We start from the raw sequence: 23,004 nt of genomic DNA, 5'->3' as shown, positions 1-23,004 counted from the left end.
TTTGTGTGGGATAACATGACTCCTGGCTCATGGATATCGAGTTAAGAGAAGCTATAGTTGCTCAGACCCCATCCCAGGGTGGCCAGAACTTTTCAGTGGAGCCCATCGGTGTCCGGAGGAGAGTGGCCACAGCTACACCTCGAGGTCCTGGATTTTGAGGAGGATTGTTTCAAAGTTCAAGTTCAAAGTAAATAGGAGACCCAGTAGCATAGTGGTTAACACACCACTATTACAGCAACAGTAACCAGGGTTCAATTCCCGCTACTGCCTGTAAGGAGTTTGAACATTCTCCCTGTGTCCGTGTAGATTTCCTCCGGGTGCTTTGATTTCCTCCCACAGTCCAAAGACGTACTGGTTAATAAGCTAATTGAACTGGAATGGCCTATAACTGTGTTGTATCTAAATTAAAAAAATTAATTTGTTATCAGTGTACATATGTATTACCATGTACAACCATGAAATTCATTTGCTTGCAGGCATTTACAGGGAAAAAAGAAATACAATAGAATTCATGAAGAACTAGACGTTAACAAGGACTGACAAACAACCAGTCTGCAAAAGAGGACAAACTGTGAAAATAAAATTAATTCTGAGAGCATGAATTGTGGAGTCCTTGAAAATGAGTCCACAGGGTGATAGTCAGTTCAGTGTTGAGGTGTGATTCAGGAGCCTGATCTTTGAAGAGTAATAACTGGTTGTGTGGGACCAAAGGACTCTCTACCTCCTGCCTATGATAGTAACGGGAAGAGGGAATGGCCATCAGACTTCAATCTCTTTGGATGGGTGGTCTTCTGAGAGATGCCCCTAATGGTGAGGCACAGAGTAGTTTTCCTTTACACCAGGTAGCAGCTTGGTTTTTAAAATTTGCAACCTTATTTTCAAACCCCTCCACGACCCCTGCACAGGAACGCTGCCCCTCCCCACACACCTCATCTCTGCATCACCACTTCTGGTCCCTTTTGTATCCATGGTTTATCGTGCCCTGCTTTTGACAGCCATTCTTCACTTCCTGAGCTCTGGAATTCTCCCTAAACCCCTCTGTCTCTCCAGATACATCATCTGGATTACTGTGTGCATCTCAGTTTTTTTAAAAAAAGCGCTGTTTAAAGAAATTAGCTTTATTTGGTGCATGTATATTGAAAATGCATCATATACATCAACGACCAGCGCAGTGCTGGGGGCAAGCTTCTGTCACCAACATAGTGTGCCCACAACTTATTAACCCTAGCCCGTGTATCTTTGGAACTGGAACACCAGGAGGAAACCCATGGGGTCATGCTGAACACGTACAAATTCTTAACAGACAGTGGCGGGAATCGAACCCGGGTCACTGATACTGTAAAGTGTCAGCTGCTATGTTATCATACTAACTTTAATTTGGGTGAATCCCACTTCCCCTTTCCCTAAGGATAATGGGCTGCCGCCTTTTCCTCCTAATGTTCAAGGGAAAAAAAACCCGATCTCATTAACCCTGGTGTGACTCTGCCTGTTTGTTGGCTTGGTGAAGCAGTTAACTGGTTACTGTCACTGATTGGAGGTGATGTCCCTCCACACTTGACGTGTTGGACAGGTCTGGCGCAGGTAGACCACCCAGGACTTGTGCTCACTCTGGTTTGGCTGAGTGCCGACAGAGGACACACTGTTTCAGAAACAGTGGAATGTTTTTCAAGGCCTCTGCTGCTCGCAGATGAGAAACAGACCGAACTGATTTCTATTTGCTCAGCTTGTTTTCGAAATGTAGGATCGCCAGGGCTGATTATTATCTCGGCAAGATCAGAGAGCACATGAATTTCTCGTTGAAGTCAGCCGTTTTAATGTGGCGACAAATGGTTTAATTTAGAAGGAGACTTTGAAGGAACTCTGGCGTGCTTTAAGAGTGCAGATGAAAGTTGACATGCTGAGTTTTGGTCTTGTAGGTTTCCCACCACATCTGTCACATCTGGTAGTCGTAAACTCCTTAAGTACGGTGACATTTTTAAAATAACTTTTTTTTTGTGTGGTGAAATGTCAGTAGTTTCAAAATGGTTTGTCTTGCAGGTTTGTGTGAGTTTATACCTTTGCCTGTGTGGTAACAGAGCATTGCCCAGGTTACTGGCCGTGCATGAAGGGTGGCATTAGTGCGCATGCGCCAGTCGTGCATGCAGCCTGTTACAGTCGCTCCATCTAGTTTTCTTACTTTTCTTACTTTTTAAACTTTTTTAACTTAGGTTATTTATTGTATTTTTTTTCATGGTAACACGTTGAAGCTGCACCCTCTCTAACGTGCTGGTGGAGAGAGTTTTATTTGGGTTTTTAGTGCTGGAAATGGTTACATTCAGACACGTCTTATTAGCGGGGCAGGGGCAGCAGTATGGTCGCATTGTTTATTCCAGGGACCAGCTGACTGCGCTCATGCCCGCCGGTTTAGCGAACAGAGTGGCGGACACCCCTGCTGAAATCTGGAGGAAAACACACAGAGGGTGCAGAGGGGGATCAAAAAGGCGAGGGAAGAGGACCGGGTGGAGACAACAGAGGCTTATGGAGAAGAGAAGTTATAAGCCGTGTCTCCCCTCTCTCATTATGGGCAATGTGAGATCGCTGGGTAATAAAATAGACGAGTTGACAGTGCATGTCAGGAGTCAGAGAACATTTTGGGAGTGCAATGTTATGTGTTTTACTGAAACGTGGCTGCACGAGGACATACCCGATCAAAACGTTTCCATAGAGGGCTTCCAGACCGTTCGGGCTGACCGGAATTGCACTGAGAGCGGTAAGCGTAAAGGAGGGGGGCTTGCTGTTCTGGTAAACAACAGATGGTGCAATCCTGGTCATAGTACGATCAAGGAACGTGTTTGTAGCCCGGATACTGAACTTTTTGCTGTTGGTCTCCGGCCATATTATTCGCCAAGGGAAATCTCACATGCAATTGTGGTTGTTGTGTACATCCCTCCTTCTGCCAACCCGACGTCAGTGTGTAACATTATCTACACCGCCATAGCCAGATTACAAACCCAGCACCCGAATGCCCTCATTACCATCTCGGGTGACTTCAACCATGTTATCATGGCTAGAACACTGCCCAACTTCACGCAGTATGTGAGCTGTACAACCAGAGGGGAGAGGACTCTGGATTTGATGTACGCTAATGTTAAGGATGCATACAGCTCCTCTCCCCTCCCCCCACGGGGAAGGTCAGATCACAACCTGGTGCATCTAAAACCCTGCTACGTGCCTCTGGTGAAGAGTAAACCTGCAACCTCGAGGACAGTGAGGAAATGGTGGGAGGAGGCTTATGAGGCGCTCCAGGGTTGTTTTGAGGTGACAGACTGGCAGGCACTCTGTGAGCCACATGGAGAGGATATTGATGGGCTCACAGAGTGCATCACTGATTACATCAACTTCTGTGTGGACTGCAATGTTCCGACAAGAACTGTCCTTTGTTATTCAAATAACAAGCCATGGGGACAAAGGACATTAAGGGCATCCTGAACACTAAAAAGAAGGCGTTTAGAGATGGAAATAGGGAGGAGCTGAGGGCAATACAGAGGGACCTGAAAGCCAGGATCAGGGAGGCTAAAGACAGGTATAGGAGGAAGCTTGAGTGGAAACTCCAGCGGAACAACATGAGAGAGGTCTGGAGTGGGATGAGGACCATCACTGGGTTCCGGCAAACTAGCAACAGAGGAGCTGAGGGCAGTGTGGACAGGGCCAACGAACTTAACCTGTTCTTTAACAGATTTGACATTGTGGCCCCTGCCCATCCCCCACATGAGTCATCAGTTGTCAGCCCCCAACCTACACATATCCACTCTACCCTCCTACCCCTCCTCACAGTCCCCCACCCTGCTTTCATGACTATACCCCTCCCCCACACGAAACCACCACGGTGGGCTTCACGGCTGAACAGGTGAGAAGACAGCTGAAACGTCTCAACCCAAGCAAGGCTGCAGGACCAGATGGTGTCAGTACCAGGGTGCTCAAAGCCTGTGCCCCTCAGCTATGTGAAGTACTTCGCCATGTCTTCAACCTGAGCCTGAGGCTCCGGAGAGTTCCTGTGCTGTGGAAGACGTCCTGCCTCGTCCCTGTGCCGAAGATGCCACGCCCCAGCGGCCTCAATGACTACAGACCGGTGACATTGACCTCCCACATCATGAAGACCCTGGAGAGACTTGTTCTGGAGCTGCTCTGGCCTATGGTTAGGCCACACTTGGATCCCCTCCAGTTCACCTACCAGCCCCGACTAGGAGTTGAGGATGCCATCGTCTACCTGCTGAACCGTGTCTACGCTCACCTGGACAAGCCAGCGAGCACTGTGAAGATCATGTTTTTTGACTTCTCCAGTGCATTCAACACCATCCGCCCTGCTCTGCTGGGGGAGAAGCTGCAGCGATGCAGGTGGATGCTTTCCTGGTGTCATGGATTCTTGATTACCTGACTGGCAGACCACAGTACGTGTGCTTGCAACACTGTGTGTCCGACAGAGTGATCAGTAGCACTGGGGCTCTACAGGGGACTGTCTTGTCTCCCTTTCTCTTCACCATTTACACCTGGGACTTCAACTACTGCACAGAGTCTTGTCATCTTCAGAAGTTTTCGGATGACTCTGCCATAGTTAGATGCATCAGCAAGGGAGATGAGGCTGAGTACAGGGCTACGGTAGGAAACTTTGTCACATGGTGTGAACAGAATTATCTGCAGCATCTGCAGCTTAATGTGAAAAAGACTAAGGAGCTGGTGGTAGACCTGAGGAGAGCTAAGGTACCGGTGACCCGTTACCATCCAGGGGGTCAGTGTGGACATGGTGGAGGATTACAAATACCTGGGGATACGAATTGACAATAAACTGGACTGGTCAAAGAACACTGAGGCTGTCTACAAGAAGGGTCAGAGCCGTCTCTATTTCCTGAGGAGACTGAGGTCCTTTAACATCTGCCGGACGATGCTGAGGATGTTCTACGAGTCTGTGGTGGCCAGTGCGATCATGTTTGCTGTTGTGTGCTGGGGCAGCAGGCTGAGGGTAGCAGACACCAACAGAATCAACAAACTCATTCGTAAGGCCACTGATGTTGTGGGGATGGAACTGGACTCTCTGACGGTGGTGTCTGAAAAGAGGATGCTGTCCAAGTTGCATGCCATCTTGGACAATGTTTCCCATCCACTACATAATGTACTGGGTGGGCACAGGAGTACATTCAGCCAGAGACTCACTCCACCGAGATGCAACACAGAGCGTCATAGGAAGTCATTCCTGCCTGTGGCCATCAAACTTTACAACTCCTCCCTTGGAGGGTCAGACACCCTGAGCCAATGGGCTGGTCCTGGATTTATTTCCTGACATAATTTACATATTACTATTTAATTATTTATAATGCAACTGTAACGAAAACCAATTTCCCCCAGGATCAATAAAGTATGACTATGACTATGGTCGTGTAGTGGTTAGCACAACGCTTTGCAGTACCAACCATCCGGGTTCAATTCCCATCAGTGTCAGTAAGGAGTTTGTGTGTTCTCAAGCCCCAGAGGGGCTACTCTGCACTGTATCTCAAAAATAAAAATAAATCAAGGTGTGGTATCACAGTCACGACATGAATGCTCCTGTGGCTGTGAGCATATTTACACCCAACAAAGCGGGAACCGAGGGGTTTTCTTCTCTAGCTGTTAGGAGGGTCCTCCCCGACTTGTGTTACACACAAGCCACTGGACTCAAACAAGAGAGGTTCTGCAGATGCTGGAAATCCAGGGCAATGCACCCAAAATGGTGGAGGAACTCAGCAAGTCAGGTAGCGTCTATGAAGAGGAACAAGCGATCGACGTGTCAAGCCGAGACCCTCCTTCAGTTCTGGACAGGAAGGGGAAGCAGCCAGAATAAGAAGGTGGACTGGGAGGGGGAGGACAGCAAGCTGGTAGGTGAGGGGGGAGGATGTGATGAAGTAGGAAGCTGGGAGGTGATAGGTGGAAGAGATAAAGGACTGAAGTAGAAGGAATCTGAACCATGGCAGAAAGAGGAGGAGGAGGGACACCAGAGGGAGATTTTCCCCTCACTTGGTCTCACCCTTTGTGTGATTTTGATCAGGACAGACTGACCCTGCGGCCGGCAGTCAATGAACGACACGGCGCTAAACTGAACTGACCATTCCTAGACTGTTTCAACGACTCTGGTTTGATGTTTTATATTCTGTGTTTTTCACTCGTTTTTTTAACCATTTGTGCAATTTGTTCTTTTTGTTTGCATATTGGGTGTTGGAAGTTTTCATTGAACAGGGTTCCTTGGCATTTCTTTGTTTTGTGACTGTGAAGAAGATGAATCTCAGGGTTGTAAACTGGATGCATACTTTGATAATGGCATGATAGTGTAGTGGTTAGCACAACGTTTTACAGTACCAGTGACCCGGGTTCAATTCCCATCGCACGGTAGTGTAGTAGTTAGGGCAACGCTTTACAGTACCAGTGACCCGGGTTCAATTCCCATCACACGGTAGTGTAGTGGTCAGCACAACGTTTTACAGTACCAGTGACCCGAGTTCAATTCCTGCTGCTGCCTGTAAGAAGTTTGTACATTTTCTCTGTGACCACATGGGTTTCCTCCGGGTGCTCCAGTTTGCTCCCACGTTCCAAAGGCGTACTGGTTAGTAGGTTAATTGGTCATTGTACATTGTCCCATAATTAGGCTAGGATTAAATCGGGGGGGGGGTTTGCTGGGCGATGTGGCATGAAGGGCCTTTACCCCACTGTTTGCCAATCAATAAATAAACTTTGAACCTTGACTTGAACCTATCACCTGCCAGCTTGTTCACCTCCCCCTCCCTCTCCCGGCTTCTTCGCCCTACCTTTCCAGTCCTGATGAAGGGTCTTGGCCTGAAACGTCGACTGTTTATTCCTCTCCATAGATGCTGCCTGACCAGCACGTTATGTGTGTCCCTCAAGCCACTGGATGCTGGTCCTGTCCGAACTCTGGCCTCCAGCTGGTTCCACTTCACCCAGTTGAGAGAGCACTGGTGATGGAGGGAGTGAGCAGCTTGCTTTATCAGTTCTCTCGGTCTCATTACGTGTGCGTTACTGGTGGCAAGAGCTTTGGTGCGGGTAGAATCATTCCGTGAGGGGGCCAGTTCGAAAGGCAGACAAGGAACTTCAGGCACTCCACTGTCGAAGTTCAAAGTAAGTTTATTATCTGAGTGCGCCTATGTCACCAAATACTTCTCTGAGATTCATTTTCTTGCTGGCATTCACAGTAAATACAAAGAAATAGTTTAAAAAAAAAACAAAATAATAAAAATAAATGAGTAATAAATATTGGGACATGAGATGATGAGTGCTTGAAAGTGAGTCCGTAGGTTGTGGGAACAGTTCAGTGTTGAGGTGAGTGAAGTTATCCCCTTTGGTTCAACAGCCTGATGGTTGAGGGGTAGTAACTGTTCCTGAACCTGGTGGTGTGAGTCCTGAGGCTCCTGTACCTTCTTCCTGATGGCAGCAGTGAGAAGAGAGCTTGGCCTGGATGGTGGGGGTCTCTGATGGCTGCTGCTTTCCTGCTTACTAGCCAGAGTGGAGTTGGCTTTTGTTCTTTATTCTTTGCCGATTATTACACTTATCTCTACTCATCCCACTTGCCTGCATTAATTCCATATCCCTCTATACCAGTGGGTGGCATGGTAGGGATATGTCTCTACCAAAGCAGGTTTAAGGTGTTCCTTCCCTCTGCTAGCCTGCAGGTCACCCTTGGGCAAGGTGTAGCCCCTGCTCAGCCCCCCGATCAGGGTCAGGTGACCATGGGGGCAGGTGGTGACGGTCGTTTGAGCAGCTGGTGCAGATCACAAGTCCTGGTCATGTGACCACTGATGCCAGACAGACAATCTCTGAAGAGTATTGATAATGGCCGGGGTCACCCGTCACGTAAAGACGCCACGCGGAAGAAGGCAGTAGCAAACCATTTCTGTAGAAAAATTTGCCAGGAAAGACCAGGATCGCCCTTGTCATACAACACGACACATAACGATGATCTGTAACCAGGTCTGGGTTTGAAGCTGCCACACCACAGGGGAAAATAACAAACTCGGGAACGGTAATGACATTCGTTTTTTCGATCTGCCCACCCCCACCAGTCGGGTTAGTCATCAAATTGTTGTGTGTTAAGAGCAGTTCATGAAAGCGATCAGGTTACCTGTCTGCATAAGTTGGAGTGAATTGGCGCTGTGGGGGTGTAAATGCATCATGATGACACAACGGTTGGAGTCATGGGTAGTGTAGAAAGTTGACGTGGGTTACAATGGGACTACTCTCCTTGTTCTGCTGATAATTATTGAGTCTGTTCCTATGTTTACATTTATTTAATCAGAATCAGGTTTAATATCACTGGAATATGTTGTCAAATTCCTAACTTTGCGGCAGCAGTACAATGAAGTACGTGATAAATATGGAGAAAAAAAGCTTACATTATATGTCCAGTAAATAGTTAAGTTAAAATTAGTAATGCAAAAAACAAAAAATGAAAAAGTAGTGAGGTAGTGTTCATGGTTCAGTGTCCCATTCAGAAGTCGGATGGCAGAGGGGAAGAAGCTGTTCCTGAAATGCTGAGTGTGTATCTTCAGGCTTCTGTACCTCCTTCCTGATGGTAGCAATGAGAACAAGGAGTGTCCTGGGTGGTGGGGATCTTTAATAATGGATGCCGCCTTCCTAAGGCACCGATCCTAGAAAACGTCTTGGACACGACAGAAGCTGCTACCCAAGATGGAGCGGACTAATTTTATTAAATTGAATGACTAATTTAAGTTTGATTATTGACATTTGCACATGTGACCATTCTGCTAATTGTTGATTGCTCTTGGCTGTTTGCATGATTGTCTTGTAAATAAGTTTCTATTGTGTTGTCAGTTACTGCATTGTCCTGTGTTTTATGCTTGGTGCCGAACCGCAGTCGATTCTGGTACAAGACCATAAAATATAGGAGCAGAATTGGGCCATTTGGCCCATCGAGTCTGCTCCACCATTTCATCATGGCTGATCCATTTCCCTCTCAGCCCCAATCTCCTGCTTTCTCCCTGTATCCCTTCATGCCCTGACCAATCAAGAATCTATTAACTGCTGTCTTACATATGCTTAAAGACCGGGCCTCCAAAGTAGCCTGTGGCAATAAATTCCACAGATTCACCACTCTGGCTAGAGAAATTCACATATTGCCAATAAAGCGATTCTGACATGATGCAGAGTTGGGCTGAGAAATGGCAGATGGAATTCAGTCCGCAGTAGTGTGAAGCGATTCGCTTTTGAAGGCCAAGCTTGAAAATGGAAATCAGGATTAATGGCAGAATTCTTAGCAGTCTGGAGTAACAAGGGGCTTGGGGTCCACATTCGTAAATCCCTCAAAGTTTCTGTGAGAGATGATAGGGTAGTTCGGCGTGTTGGCCTTCGTTAGGGGATTGAGTTCAAGAGCTATGAGGTAATGTTACAGCTCTATAAAGTTCTGGTTAGAAGAACACCAAGTATTGTGCTCATTTCTGCATTTCTGGTCGCCTCATTTTGGAAAGGATATAGGAAAGGTGTAGAGAAGATTTACCAGGATACTGCTTGGATCAGAGAGCATGTCCTGTGATGAAAGGTTGTGTGAGTTAGAGCTTTTTCTCTTTGGAGCGAAGGAGGCTGAGAAGTGACTTCATAAAAAGTGTTAATGACAGTAAGAAACATTGATAAAGTGGATAGCCAGCACTTTGTTTCTGGGCCAGAAAGAGAGGGCACAATTTTAAGGTGATTGGGGAATGTTTTTTACATGGAGAGCGGTGGGTGAGTGTAACATACTGCCAGGGCTGTGGCAGAGGTAGATACATTAGGTACATTTAAGAGGCTCTCAGATGGGCACATGGATGGTAGAAAATGGAGGGGTGTATGGAAGGGAAGTGTTGGATTGGTTTTGGAGTCGGTTAAGAGGTTGACACAACATCATGAGCTGTGCTGCCCCATTCTGTGTGCATGTCCATGTCTAACTATTCCAATATTTTGCCTCTAGGTCTATTATTCTTGCGGTGCTGTGGTCAGTTCTGAGCCTGAAGGGATTATCCTGTCTCCTGGCTTTCCCATGAGGTACACCGCAGGCACGCACTGCGTCTGGCAGTTCTTCGTCCCGCCTGGAGCTCGTCTCGACTTGGAAGTTTTTGACTTTGACGTGTTTGAGGGCCCAGGCGATGAGGGCCGCCAAACCCCTGCGACAGAGAGTCAGGAGAAGGGAGACTCCAGTTCAGCTGAGGGTAGGGGTTCAGTGCGGGCCCAAGAGTCCCAGAAGCTGCATTCACCCATGAAGGACACCGGTCCTGGTGGGAGAGTCAAGATCTTGTTGAATGAGATAAATGCGTCAGAATCAAAAGGTTCAAAGGTCGACCTCCTAGGCTCTGCAGACAAACAGACACAGAAAGAGTTGGTCAAGGTGTTGCCCCAAATGAACAATTTCTCAGTGAGTGACTCTCCACTTGACGCTGATTTGGCGACGTCCGCCCTGAGTGTGGCCCCTGCTGATGTCTCAATGTCCAGTACTGAGCAGCAAGGTGGGGAGCAACTGGAAGTGGACCGTCTCGAGCTGCCTGAAGGGGAGGAATCCCCCGGGACAAACGTCCCAGCCTCCGAACCTCCCGAGGTGTGTCCGGACGACGTTCTGTATATTTCCGATCTGATAACTTTCTCCGTCCGTTTCTGCGGTGACAACTCACCGGTGAACAAGACGCTGACCTTCGGCTCTCCCCTGGAGATGGTGGAGGTGGTTGTGGAGCTGATCACCACCACGGACCAGGGCCGAGGCTTTCTGCTGCTCTACCACTTTGAAAATGACCTCGGCAATGACCTCCAGAACCCGCTGAAGGTCAGAGGCCACGACAACCTGATCCATTTCCTGGTCATTGGTGGCATTGCTTTGTTATTGGCCATTCTCCTGACTGCTGTCTGCCGCATCTGGAGGTGAGTCTATTAACTTCTTTTAAAGTTTGGAGATGCAGCATGGGACGGTTCACTTCAGCACAACGAGCTCCATCGCCCAGCAACCCACCTATTTAACCCCAGCCTAACCACAGGACGATTTACAATGACTGGTTAACCTACTAACTGGTACATCTTTGGACTGTGGGAGGAAACCGGAGCACCTGGAGGAAACCCACATGCTCATGGGTAGGGCGTACAAGCTCCTTACAGAAGATGCCAGAATTGAACTTTGAACTCCAACGCCCCGAGCTGTAATAGTGTTGCGCTAATCGTGTCATTACCGTAGTACTGCAGCCAGTAGACTTTGAATAAAGATAAATATTGTCATGCGATAGTTGGCATGGTACTATTACCGTGCTAGCGACCCATGTTCAATTCCCACTGGCGTCTTTAAGGAGTCCGAGCATTCTCCACAGGAATGTGTGGGTTTCCTCTGCATGCTCTGGTTTCCTCCCACTTTCCAAATTACATGGGTTAGTAGGTTACAGGGGTCTATTTGGGTGGCATGGGCTAGCTGGGCCAGAAGGGCATGTTACTGTACTGTATCTCCAAATGAGTAAATTGTTGGTGTTTAGCAGGGTCTCCTACAGTTTGGATTAGGGCTTTCAATCATATGATCTATATTTGTAATCAAAATTTGGAAAAGAAAAAGATCACTATCTAGAAATTAAATCAAATACGCTGTATTCTTAGACATTGAAGCAGGATTATGTGATTCGATCTCTTCTCGTTTCACGCTCACTGAATAGGGCCACGTTTTCATCAGATCTTTCACCGTGCCTCCAGTCTGCCGCACTAACCCACAACCCTCGATTCACTTCATGTCCTGTCGGCTGTCCTCAGTGACTGAGCCTCCGAGGCCCTCTCAGGAATTCAAAATGTTTGTTCTCTAGTGAACAAATTTCCTGACCTCTGCCCTGCTTGTCGAATCTCTTATTTCACGATTGTAACCCCTGCTTCCTGGCCCCTCAGCCAGGAGAGATGTTTACCCTGTCAACTCAACACGGTAGTGTAGTGGTCAGCACATCGGTTTACAGTACCAGTGACCCGGGTTCAATTCCCATCACACGGTAGTGTAGTGGTTAACACAACGCTTTACAGTACCAGTGACCCGGGTTCAATTCCCATCACACGGTAGTGTAGTGGTTAACACAACGCTTTACAGTACCAGTGACCCGAGTTCGATTCCCATCACATGGTACATTCCCCCTGTCACCACATGGGTTTCCTCTGGGTTCTCCGGCTTTTTCCGTATTCCAGAGGGGTACAGGGTAGTGGTAGAGTTGTGGTTTTTCCATATTCCGAAGGTGTACAGGGTAGTGGTAGTGAGTTGCGGGCGTGTTATGTTGGCACCAGAAGCCTGGCAACACTCGCGGGCTGCCCCCAGCACCACCTCGGGCTGCTAGATTGTGACACAAATGGCATATTTCACTGTCGTGTAGATAAGATTGAAAGAGCGCAGAGAGAATTTACAAGGATGTTGCCAGGATGTGAGGGCCTGAGTTATAGGGAGAGATTGAATAGGTTGGGGCTTTAGTCCCTGATTTGATCGAGGTATAGAAGATTGAGGGGCATAGATAGGGTAAATGCAAGCAGGCTTTTTCACTGAGTTTGGGTGGGATTACAACCACAGGCCATGGGTTATGTGTGAAAGGTGAAATGTTTATGGGGAACATAAGGGGGAGCTTCTTCACTCAGATGGTGGTGAGTGTGTGGAATGATCTGCCAGTGCCAGTGGTGGATGTGGGTTCAATTTCAACATTTAAGAGAAATTTGGAAAGGTACATGGATGGGGGAGGGGTGTGAATGGTTATGGTATGGGTGCAGGTTGATGGCCCTCGGGTAATTGATGGTCCAGCACAGACTGATGGGCCAAAGGGCCTGTTTTTCTGCTGTAGTGCTATATAAATAAAATTATTCTTTAATTTTGATTGGAATACCTAAAGTCAGTTGACAATAGACAATAGGTGCAGGAGTAGGCCATTCGGCCCTTCGAGCCAGCACCACCATTCACTGTGATCATGGCTGATCATCCACAATCAGTATCCAGTTCCTGCCTTATCCCCATAACCTTTGATTCTGCTATCTTTAAGAGCTCTATCCATCTGTTTCTTGAAAGCATTCAGAGAGTTGACCTCCACAGCCTTCTGGGGCAGAGCATTCCATATATCCACCACTCTCTGGGTGAAAAAGTTTTTCCTCAACTCCGTTCTAAATGGCCTACCCCTAATTCTTAAACTGTGGCCTCTGGTTTTGGACTCACCCATCAGCGGGAACATGCTTCCTGCCTGCAGCGTGTCCAATCCCTTAATAATCTTATATGTTTCAATAAGATCCCCTCTCAGCCTTCTAAATTCCAGAGTATACAAGCCCAGTCGCTCCAATCTTTCGACGTATGACAGTCCCGCCATCCCGAGAATTAACCTTGTGAACCTACGCTGCACTCCCTCAGTAGCAAGAATGTCCTTCCTCAAATTTGGAGACCAGAACTGCACACAGTACTCCAGGTATGGTCTCACCAGGGCCCTGTACAGCTGCAGAAGGACCTCTTTGCTCTTATACTCAATTCCCCTTGTTATGAAGGCCAGCATGCCATTAACTTTTTTCACTGCCTGCTGTACTTGCATGCTTGCTTTCAATGACTGATGTACAAGAACACCTAGATCTCGTTGTGCTTCCCCTTTTCCTAACTTGACTCCATTTAGATAATAATCCGCCTTCCCGTTCTTACCACCAAAGTGGATAACCTCACAATTATCCACATTAAACTGCATCTGCCATGCATCTGCCCACTCATCCAGCCTGTCCAAGTCATCCTGCATTCTCATAACATCCTCCTCACATTTCACACTGCCTCCGAACTTTGTGTCCGTTATGAGTCCGTTATCATTAGCGAAAGACTCTGTGACCTTATTAGGTCTAACCGAGTCCCTATTAACTGGTTGTTTCGTAATTGGCCTCTGGAACAGCCCATGAAGCCACTCGGTTCATGGACAATAAGGGCTTAGGAATAGAATTAGGCCATTCAGCCCATCGAGTCTGCTCTGTTCCATCATTGCCGATCTATTTTCCATCTCAATCACATTCTCCTGCCTTCTTCCCATGACATTTCCCCCCCCCCCCCAACTTACAAATCAGGAACCTATCAATTTCTGTCTTAAATGCACCCAATGGCTTGGCCTCATCGAACAACACCCCCATCCTGCTTATAAATATGAAGAGAAGGCTGGGAGGGCGTGAGAAATCTGACACAGGGATGCTTTGTCGCCAGTGGTGTCTCGCTGGCCTTTGCTTCTCTTGGCCTTTGGTCCTCCAGCCCACCCTGAACAAGCAGTTTCACATCAGAGACGGAGAGAAGAACCTCCTGCTGGAAATGGGATGTCTAGACCAGTTGTGCAACTCTTCCAGGGACTAATCGCGGTCAGCAATCTGAAAAATTAGCCCTTGGACAGGGGTTAACTGAATCCAGATGGAATCGCGTCCTGGCTACCATCGGGATTTGGGTTGGTGTTTATTTTGTAAAAATCCTCCTCCTCTCTCCAGCCCCAAAGAAAACATCACAGAGGTCACAGTCCCGTGTGAGCAGACACTGAATGTCACCGCTCGACAGGGTGGCTTCAGTAACATCCTTTGATCAGCAGCTTGGTTTCAAGATATAATTAAAATGGTGTCTCAATACAGAACTGAAACAAAACCCCCCTCTGTTCAGCAAACTGTGTATGTCTGTCTTCTCAACCAATTAAGAAAATTAGAACTGGGCGAGGCTATTTGGCCTCTTAAACCTTCAGTCAGATCACAGCTAACCTGTGTCCCATCTCTACCCTCTAGAATCTAGGATCAGGTTTAATATCACCAGCATGTGTCATGAAATTTGTTGTCTTTGTAGCAGCAGAACAATGCAACACAGAATAATAGAAAAAAAAACTGAATTACAGTATATATGTTGGGCCCAGGATAGCTCCTCAGAGATACTGACACCCAGGAACTTGAAGTTGCTCACTGTCTCCACTTCTGATCGCCCTTTGAGGACGGTGTGTGCTCTTTTGTCTTTCCAGTCAGAAAGGAGTAAGAAGAAGGGATGCCTGCTTGGTTGTGGTACCTCCATATCAAATATTGTTCCACATTGTGGGCAAACTCGGTTGGTGCTGGAAGCATGGTGACACTTACGGGTGCCCCCAGGTCACCCTTGGGTGATTCAGTTGTTAACACCAATGACATATCGTACCACCAAGACACTCTGCAGCTGCTGGCATTCCAGAGCAAGACACACAAAATGCTGGAGGAACTCAGCAGGTCAGGCAGCATCTATGGAAATGAATAAACAATCGACGTTTCAGGCCGAGACCCTTCATCAGGACTAGAAAGGAAGGGGACAAAAGCCAGGGAGGGGAGGAGGAGAAGCTGCCAGGAGATGGGTAAGACCAAGTGAGGGGGATGGTGGGTCTTCTTTCCATTCCCCATTCTCATTCCCCTCTCACCTCGTCTCTTCTCCTCACCTGTCTCTCACCTCCCTCTGGTACCCCTCCTCCTTCCATGGTCCTCTCTCCTCTTCTATCAGATTCCTTCTTCAGCCCTTTACCTTTTCCACATATCACCTCCAAAATTCTCATTTCATTCCCCCCACCACCTCCATCCACCCACCTTCCCCCTCACTTGGTCTCGCCTATCACTTGCCAACTAGTCCTCCTACCCCTCCCTCCCTCCCCACCACCTTATTTTGTCTTCTTCCCCCTTCCTTTCCAGTCCTGATGAAGGGTCTCGACCAGAAACGTCGACGGTTTATTAATTTCCGTAGATGCTGAGTTCCTTCCTTTAGCCTTTTGTGTTTGTTGTGACACATTTCACTATATCTTTCAATGAACATGTGATGCATAAATCCAAATAGATTTGGTTAGTGAAAGGCTTTGAGTTACACACACATCCCAGCCTAACCATGGGTCAATTTACAATGCCCAATCAACCTACCAACCAGTACATCTTTGATCTGTTGGAGAAAACCCACATGGTCCCGGGGAGAACGTACAAACTCCTTATAGGCAGTGGTGGGAATTGAACCAGGGTCGCTGGTACTGTTAAGCATTGTCCTAGTTACTGTGCCACTGCAGTGGAACGAGCTGCCAGAGGAAGTGGTTGAGGCAGGAACAATAACAACATTTGAAAGGCGTTTGAAGACGTGCATGGATAGAAAAGGTTCAGGGAGAAGTGGGCAAAGCACAGACAAATGGGATTTTAGTTTAGGTGGGTAACATGTTGGCCTGGATGAGTTGCAGAGTCACAGAGCAATACAGCACAGATTCAGGCCTTCGGCCCAAGCAGTCCATGCTGACCACAGTGTCCACCCAGCTCGTCCCAATTTACAGTGCTTGGACCCTAGACCTCAAAGCCCCTCCCAATGTCTACCTATCCCAATGCTGCTTGCATGATCCTGTTGTACTCTGGCAGCTCACCACCCTCCGTGCGGAAAAGGTTGCCCCTCTCTCTGAACCCCTTTAAATCTTTCCCCTCGGGTGGAAAAGGTTTCCCCTCTCTCTGGTCTCTTTCAAATCTTTCTCCTCTCCCCCTATACAGTATCTATGTCCCCTGATTGTGGACTCCCTTACCCTGGGGAAAGTACTGCTACCATCCCCCTTATGAATACTCTATGAAGTTAGACATTTCTGTAAGCTCACCCCTCATTCTCCTGTGTTCCAGGGAATAGAAAGTACAAACTTCTTACAGACGGAGGCAGGAATTGAACCCGGGTCACTGGCGCTGTCATAGCGTTGTGCTAACCACTGCAGTGCCGCCCACATTACTGTGATCAGAAACCAGCAAACCCATCAGCACCTGGCCCCTCAGCCTCGTCCATCGCTCAGAGAATCACGGCTGGCTTGACTGTAACCATCACTCTGCGTGTCCATCTGCTCCCTTTCACCTTTCACCTTTCACCTTGCTTACCAAGTATAAAACTGCCTCTGCCTTCTTCCACCACCCGTTGAGGAAGGGAGATTGCTGGATTATGTTCCATGGAAATTACTTGCTGTGTTTCCTACTTTTCAATTGGATTGCAGATGAAAGATTACTTCTTCCCTTGGGCTGTGGAGACTAATGAATACCCACTACTACGGAGTTCTCGTCACTCGGACAGCGAGCTGTTTACCGTTTATCTGAGCTGTGTACAACATGCACTTTTTGAATTGATTTTATTAACTTATGGTAATATTTTTATGTTCTTTGTGTGATACAGTACTGGGCAAAAGTTTTACACGCACATATATAACTACAGTGCCTAAGACTTCTGCACAGTTCTGTATTTGTCAACATGGAGCAGAGAGCGAGTTTGTAAATCTGGTGGGAACAAAGGATGTTGGGAATGGTGAGGGTGGAGTGCTGTGGGAGGGGTGTGGGACAGGTGGCAGAGAAGGAGTGTGAGGGTTGGGGGTGGTTGTTGTGGGTACAGACACACCCAGCCCTGAGACACCAGGTAAGGTCATTTGATTCCAAACAATTGATTTATTGATCATTACAGAATGTCTCTCTGGTGCTTCCCACTCCCTCCCCTCTCCCTTCCCCTTTTTCCAACCGTGATTCCCCTCTCACTGCCCCCTTCCCACTCTCAGTCCACAATAGAGACCCAGATCAGAATCAGGTTTATCTTCACTCACATATGTCATGATTTTCTCCTTGCTGCAGCAGTATAGTACATAAAATTACTACAGTACTGTGCAAAATTCTTGGGCACCCTCCCTATTTTGCTGGTGCACTGTAGTCTGGAGGAACATTTTCATTTGGTTGTATACAGTTGCAAGAAGTTTGTGAACCCTTTGTAATTACCTGGTTTTCTGGATTAATTACTCATAAAATGTGGTCTGATCTTCATCTAGGTTACAATAATAGACAAACACATTCTGCCTAAACTACTTTGTAATAAGACACGAACAATTTTACTACTTCTTGTCATTACTGAGTACACCATTTAAACAATCACAGTCGAGGCTCAACAAAGTATGTGAACCTTTGGGATAATATCTTCTACAAAAGCTATTTGGAGTCAGGTGTTACAATCAGTGAGATGAGATTTGAGGTGAGCGTTGTAGAGGTGCTCTGCTCTTTAAGAAAGACACACAAGGTCAGTTTATTGACAGAGTCTGCTCTTCTCAAGAAAGATCTGTTTATGTGCACCATGCCTCCATTAAAATATCTTTCAGAGGACCTTGGAAGAAGAATTCTAGAGATGCATGAAGCTGGAACAGGCTACAAAGCATTTCTAAAGACCTGAGTGTCGATCAGACCACAGGAAGGGGAATTGTCTACAAATGGAGTAAATTCAGTCGTTTTGCTACTCTCCCCAGGAGTGGGTGTCCTACAAAGATCTCACCAAGAGCACAATGTGCAATACTAAAAGAGGTGAAAAAGAACCCAAAGGTAACAGCAAAAGACCTGCAAAATCTCTGGGACTTGCTAAAGTCTCTGTTCATGTGTCCACTATGAGAAAAACCCTGAACAAGAATGGTGTTCCTGGAAGGACACCATGGAGGAAACCACTGCTCTCCAGAAAAAAAAAATTGCTGCATGTCTCAAGTTTGCAAAAGTCCACCTGGATGTTCTACAGTGCTACTGAGACAATGTTCTGTGGACAGATGGGACAGAAGTTGAACTTTTTGGCAGAATGCACACTGCTATGTTTGGAGGAAAAAGGGTTCTGTACACCAACACTGAAACCTCATCCCAGCTGTGAAGCAAGGTGGAAGGAGCATCAGGGCCTGAAGAGCTTGCAATCATTGAGGGAACAATGAATTCAAAATTGTATTCAGACATTTTACAGGAGAATGCCAGGGTAGCAGCCCGTCACCTGAAGCTTACTAGAAATTGGATGATGCAACAAGACAATGGTCCAAAACACAAGAGTAAATCAACAACAGAATGGTTTAAAAAGAAGAAAATTCACTTTTCAGAACGGCCAAGTCAGAGTCCAGACCTTAACCCAATTGAGATGCTGTGGCATGACCTGGAGAAGGCTGTTCATGCAAGGTATCCCAGAAATATTGATGTTTTGTAAGGAAGAATGGTCTAAAATTCTTCCAAGCTGATGTGCAGGACCGATCAACAGTTACCAGAAATGTTTGGTTGAAATTATTGATGTATAAGGGGGCCACACCAATTACTGAAAGCAAAGGTTCACATACTTTTTCCAACAAATACAGGTAATAGTGGATCATTTTTCTCAATAAAAACGTGAACAAGTATAACGTTTTTTTGTGTTATTTAATTGGGATCCCTTAATCTAGTTTTTGGACTTGCGTGGAGATCTGGTCACATTTTAGGTCAGATTTATGCAGAAATAGACAAAGTTCTAAAGGGTTCACAAACTTTCCAGCACCACTGTAGATGTACAGTCAGATGACAAACTGGAAATGTTCTGGGATGTGCTCCACAGTTGTAGGAGGTGTTATAGAAACTTGCCTGTGTTGTAAGAATCCTGTTTGCACACATTTCAGTGTCAGCTTTGAGAATGTGCGGGGTTGTTTACTGAAAATGTTTTCTCTTGCTTTAGGAGAAGGTCTCATTATAAAGGAAGGTGTTCCCACTGCTCAAGGAATCGCGAGGTAAAAGATGGTGCTTTAATTGAGTAGGATTTGGAAGCAGCTGCCTTTCAAAGGGAATCTGATTAAATCCTTGACAGCGGAAGATTGCTGGACTTCTGGGAGAACTTGGAGTGGGATTGACTGGATAATTCTGAGAGTGGACCACAGATTCAGATTTATCACATGTACATTGAGGCATAAAGTGAATTCTCTGAGGCTACCATAGCACCCCACACCTCTGTATTTGGTTAGCACAACGCTTTACCGGCTGACCCGGGTTCAATTCCCCCCACTGCCTGTAAGGAGTTTATACGTTCTCCTCGTGACTGTGTGAGTTTTCCCCAGGTGCTCTGGTTTCCTCCCACAGTCCAAAGACGTAGCGGTTGGTAGGTGAATTGGTCATTGTAAATTGTCCAGTGTTTAGGCTAGGGTTAAATCAGGGGAATTGCCGGACGGCACAGCTTGAAGTACCAGAACTGTCTGTTCTGCACTGTATCTCAATTTTTTAAAAATGTGCAGGTTAATTTAATGAGATCTAAAACTCTGGTTTCAGATGGAACTAAATTATTTTCCAACTTTACATAACCTATGATATAATGAACATTGTTTTCTAAAAACCTTTAGCTGCCAGATCTTTTCTCCTTTCACAATACTCAGATTCAGATTTATTTAATCAGGTACATTGAAACATACAGTGAACTGCATCGTTTGCATTGACAATCAATACACACAAGGCAGGCCACCAGTGTCACCACACAAACCAGTGCCAACATAGTTTGTCGACAGTGTTCGTCAGAACAATACAAACAACAGAACAAAATACGACAGCAAGAGCAAAGCAAACCCCTTTCCCACTCTCTCACGGACAGACAGGCCTCCAAACACAGGAGAGTCCGCCTCCAGTCCTCGGCCTCGGACTCTCAGAATCACAGACACTGGGTCTCCACCCACCTGTCCTTGGCCCAGACTCGCAAACATTGGGCTTCTGACTTCAGACTCAACAACAGTCTTTGTCCTTCAAGCTCACCGAGCTCTGGGTATGGACCCTGGTCCTTGCTAATCGGGCCGCAGCTCGCTCTATCATGAGGACAACTCTCCCTGTCATCAAAGACATCTTGCCTCACGAGGGTGACATCTATCATCAAAGACTCTCACCACTCGGGTCATGCCTTCTTCTCATTGCTACCATCAGGGAGGGGGTGCAGAAGCCTAAAGACCCACTATCAATGTTTTAGGAACATTTTCTTTCACTCAGCCATCAAATTTCTGAACAGACAATGAACCCATGAACACTACCTCATATTTTACTCTTTTTCAAGATCGTTTAATGTAATTTCCAGTACACAAGTGTAAAAGAGAATGAAATAATTGTTGCTCCAGGCTCGATGCAGCAAAAAGAACATAATAAGATAAAGAAATGATAAAGTAGTGGTGGTTGGGGGTGTGGAAGGGTGGGTTAGTGGGTGGAGGTGTTGATCAACCTTGCTGCTTGGGAAAAGTAACTTTTTTAGTTTGGTGGTCCTGGCACAGATGTCACAGCGTATGTCAATATATAATAAACCTGATTTGGATTCCGACTTTAATGTCATTGTTTCAATGTCCACCTTCACTTTCATAGGTCGGGATCCAGAATTCTGCGGCTGATATTGGGGAGATGCAGCTGGTACCCAATGGGACACATCAGGATGAAAATGAGAACAACAATCACAGCGTCAGCCTGGGACGACAGGGTCAGTGCTGGGTGGGCGTGGCTCCAGGTTCCTGCGGGTTAAAGAAAGGGTCTGCCCACCATCCGTGAATACAGTGTAAACACTCCCAAAGTTATTTTACAGTGTGTCCACCTTTTCCCATTGAACGTGGATCCCCTACACCCAAACCTTGCAAGACCACCTCCACCTGTACCCTGTCCCTAACCCCCCCCCCCAGTTAAATAAACCTCTGCTCGACTTCAGGTCCCAGCCACTGCTGGAAGAAGTCAAACCGCCCCCCCCCCCACCCCACCCAACCCTTTCTTTTTCCATTTGCCCTACTGGGAAAGTTTTAGAATTGTGGAAGATATTTTTAAGAAGTCCTTTGCTAATATTCTGGTCTTAAAGGAAAATAAAGAACAAATGTGTGAGTCTGCCACCTTTTAGATTTGACCTTGATTCATCTCATTTCTTTGTACTTGGTTTGAAGCTCTCGAAAGATAAGATCATAAAATTGTAAGAAATAGGAACAGAATTAGTCTATCGAGTCTGCTTTGCCATTCCATCATGGCTGATTTATTATCCCCCGCACCCCCATTTTCATGCCTTCTCTCCATAACCTTTGACACTCTGACTAATCAAGAACCTATCAACCTCCACTTTAAATATTCCCAATGACTTGGCCTCCACAGCCACCTGTGGCAAAAAATTCCACAGATTCACCACCCTCTAGCTAAAGAAATTCCTTTAATTCTGAGGCTGTGCCTGCTGTTCCTAGACTTTTCCAATATTGGAAAAATCCTCTCCACATCCACTCTTTCTAGGCCTTTCAAATTCAGTAGTTTTCAATCGATTCCTCCCTCAGTCTTCTAAACCACAGTAAGAACATCTAAGGGCAGCCCAGCACATCACAGGAACCAGCCTCTCCTCCATGGACTCTGTCTACACTTGTTGCTGCCTCAGTAAAGCAGCCAGCATAATCAAAGACCCTGAACATTCTCTCTTCTCCCCTCTTCCTTTGGGCCGAAGATGCAAAAACCTGTGTAGGAGATATTGGATTGGACCATAAGACATAGAACCATTGAGTTTGCTCTGCCATTCAATCATGGTTGATTTATTACCCTCTCAACCACGTTCTCCGTCCGAGATGCCACTCTCAGTGCTCACCTGACCTGATAGAGGTAATTCCCTCCGAGGGCCACTCTCAGTGCTCACCTGACCTGATAGAGGTAATTCCCTCCGAGGGCCACTCTCAGTACTCACCTGACCTGTTATGGGTAACTCCATACGAGATTCCACTCTCAGTGCTGTCCTGATGTACTATGGGTAACTCCGTAAGAGATTCCACTCTCAGTGCTGTCCTGATGTACTATAGGTAACTCCATACGAGATTCCACTCTCAGTGCTGTCCTGATCTGTTGCAGGTAATTCCCTCCAAGCCGAGATGGAAGTCGCCTCCACTGAGTCGGTGGTGACGGAGTCCGGGAGTGATGAGATCTTTGTGATTTCTGCTGGTCCCAGCGTGGGCACTTTGCATTTCTCCAGTTTTAAGACGAAGGTACATTGGGAACCTTGGCTATAACACGGGAGGGAGGAGGGGGGAAGTGCAGTGATTGGTAGAGAATTGTTTGATCTTGCAATCCAAATATTTCTTTCATATGTGTTCTTTTAAACCTGATTGTTTATTTATAGAGTCATAGAGCACTACATCACAGAGCCACGTCCTTCACCCATCTAGTCTATCCCAAACTGGTCTGCCTAATCCTTGCTTCCTGATACTGGTCCATGGCATAAAAAGATTGGGAGCCCCTGGGCCA

General features: G+C 46.7%; 1 protein-coding gene across 2 annotated transcripts in view; it reads left to right on the top strand.

Annotated features, from left to right (window-relative positions):
• Window positions 1-23,004, top strand: part of si:dkey-112e17.1 (uncharacterized) — an 89,969-nt gene that overhangs the window by 40,821 nt on the left and 26,144 nt on the right. For both annotated transcript variants that reach the window (XM_063073218.1, XM_063073217.1), the window contains 4 exons: window positions 9,977-10,914; window positions 19,469-19,520; window positions 21,118-21,229; window positions 22,612-22,745. In XM_063073218.1, the coding sequence (XP_062929288.1) occupies window positions 9,977-10,914; window positions 19,469-19,520; window positions 21,118-21,229; window positions 22,612-22,745 (1,236 nt within the window). The remainder of the gene's footprint in view (window positions 1-9,976; window positions 10,915-19,468; window positions 19,521-21,117; window positions 21,230-22,611; window positions 22,746-23,004) is intronic.

This window comes from Mobula hypostoma, chromosome 21 (genome assembly GCF_963921235.1).
Source record: "Mobula hypostoma chromosome 21, sMobHyp1.1, whole genome shotgun sequence".
Taxonomy (NCBI): Eukaryota; Metazoa; Chordata; class Chondrichthyes; order Myliobatiformes; family Myliobatidae; genus Mobula; species Mobula hypostoma.
The sequence above is the reverse complement of the archived record's forward strand: the minus strand, read 5'-3'. Positions and strand labels throughout refer to the sequence as shown.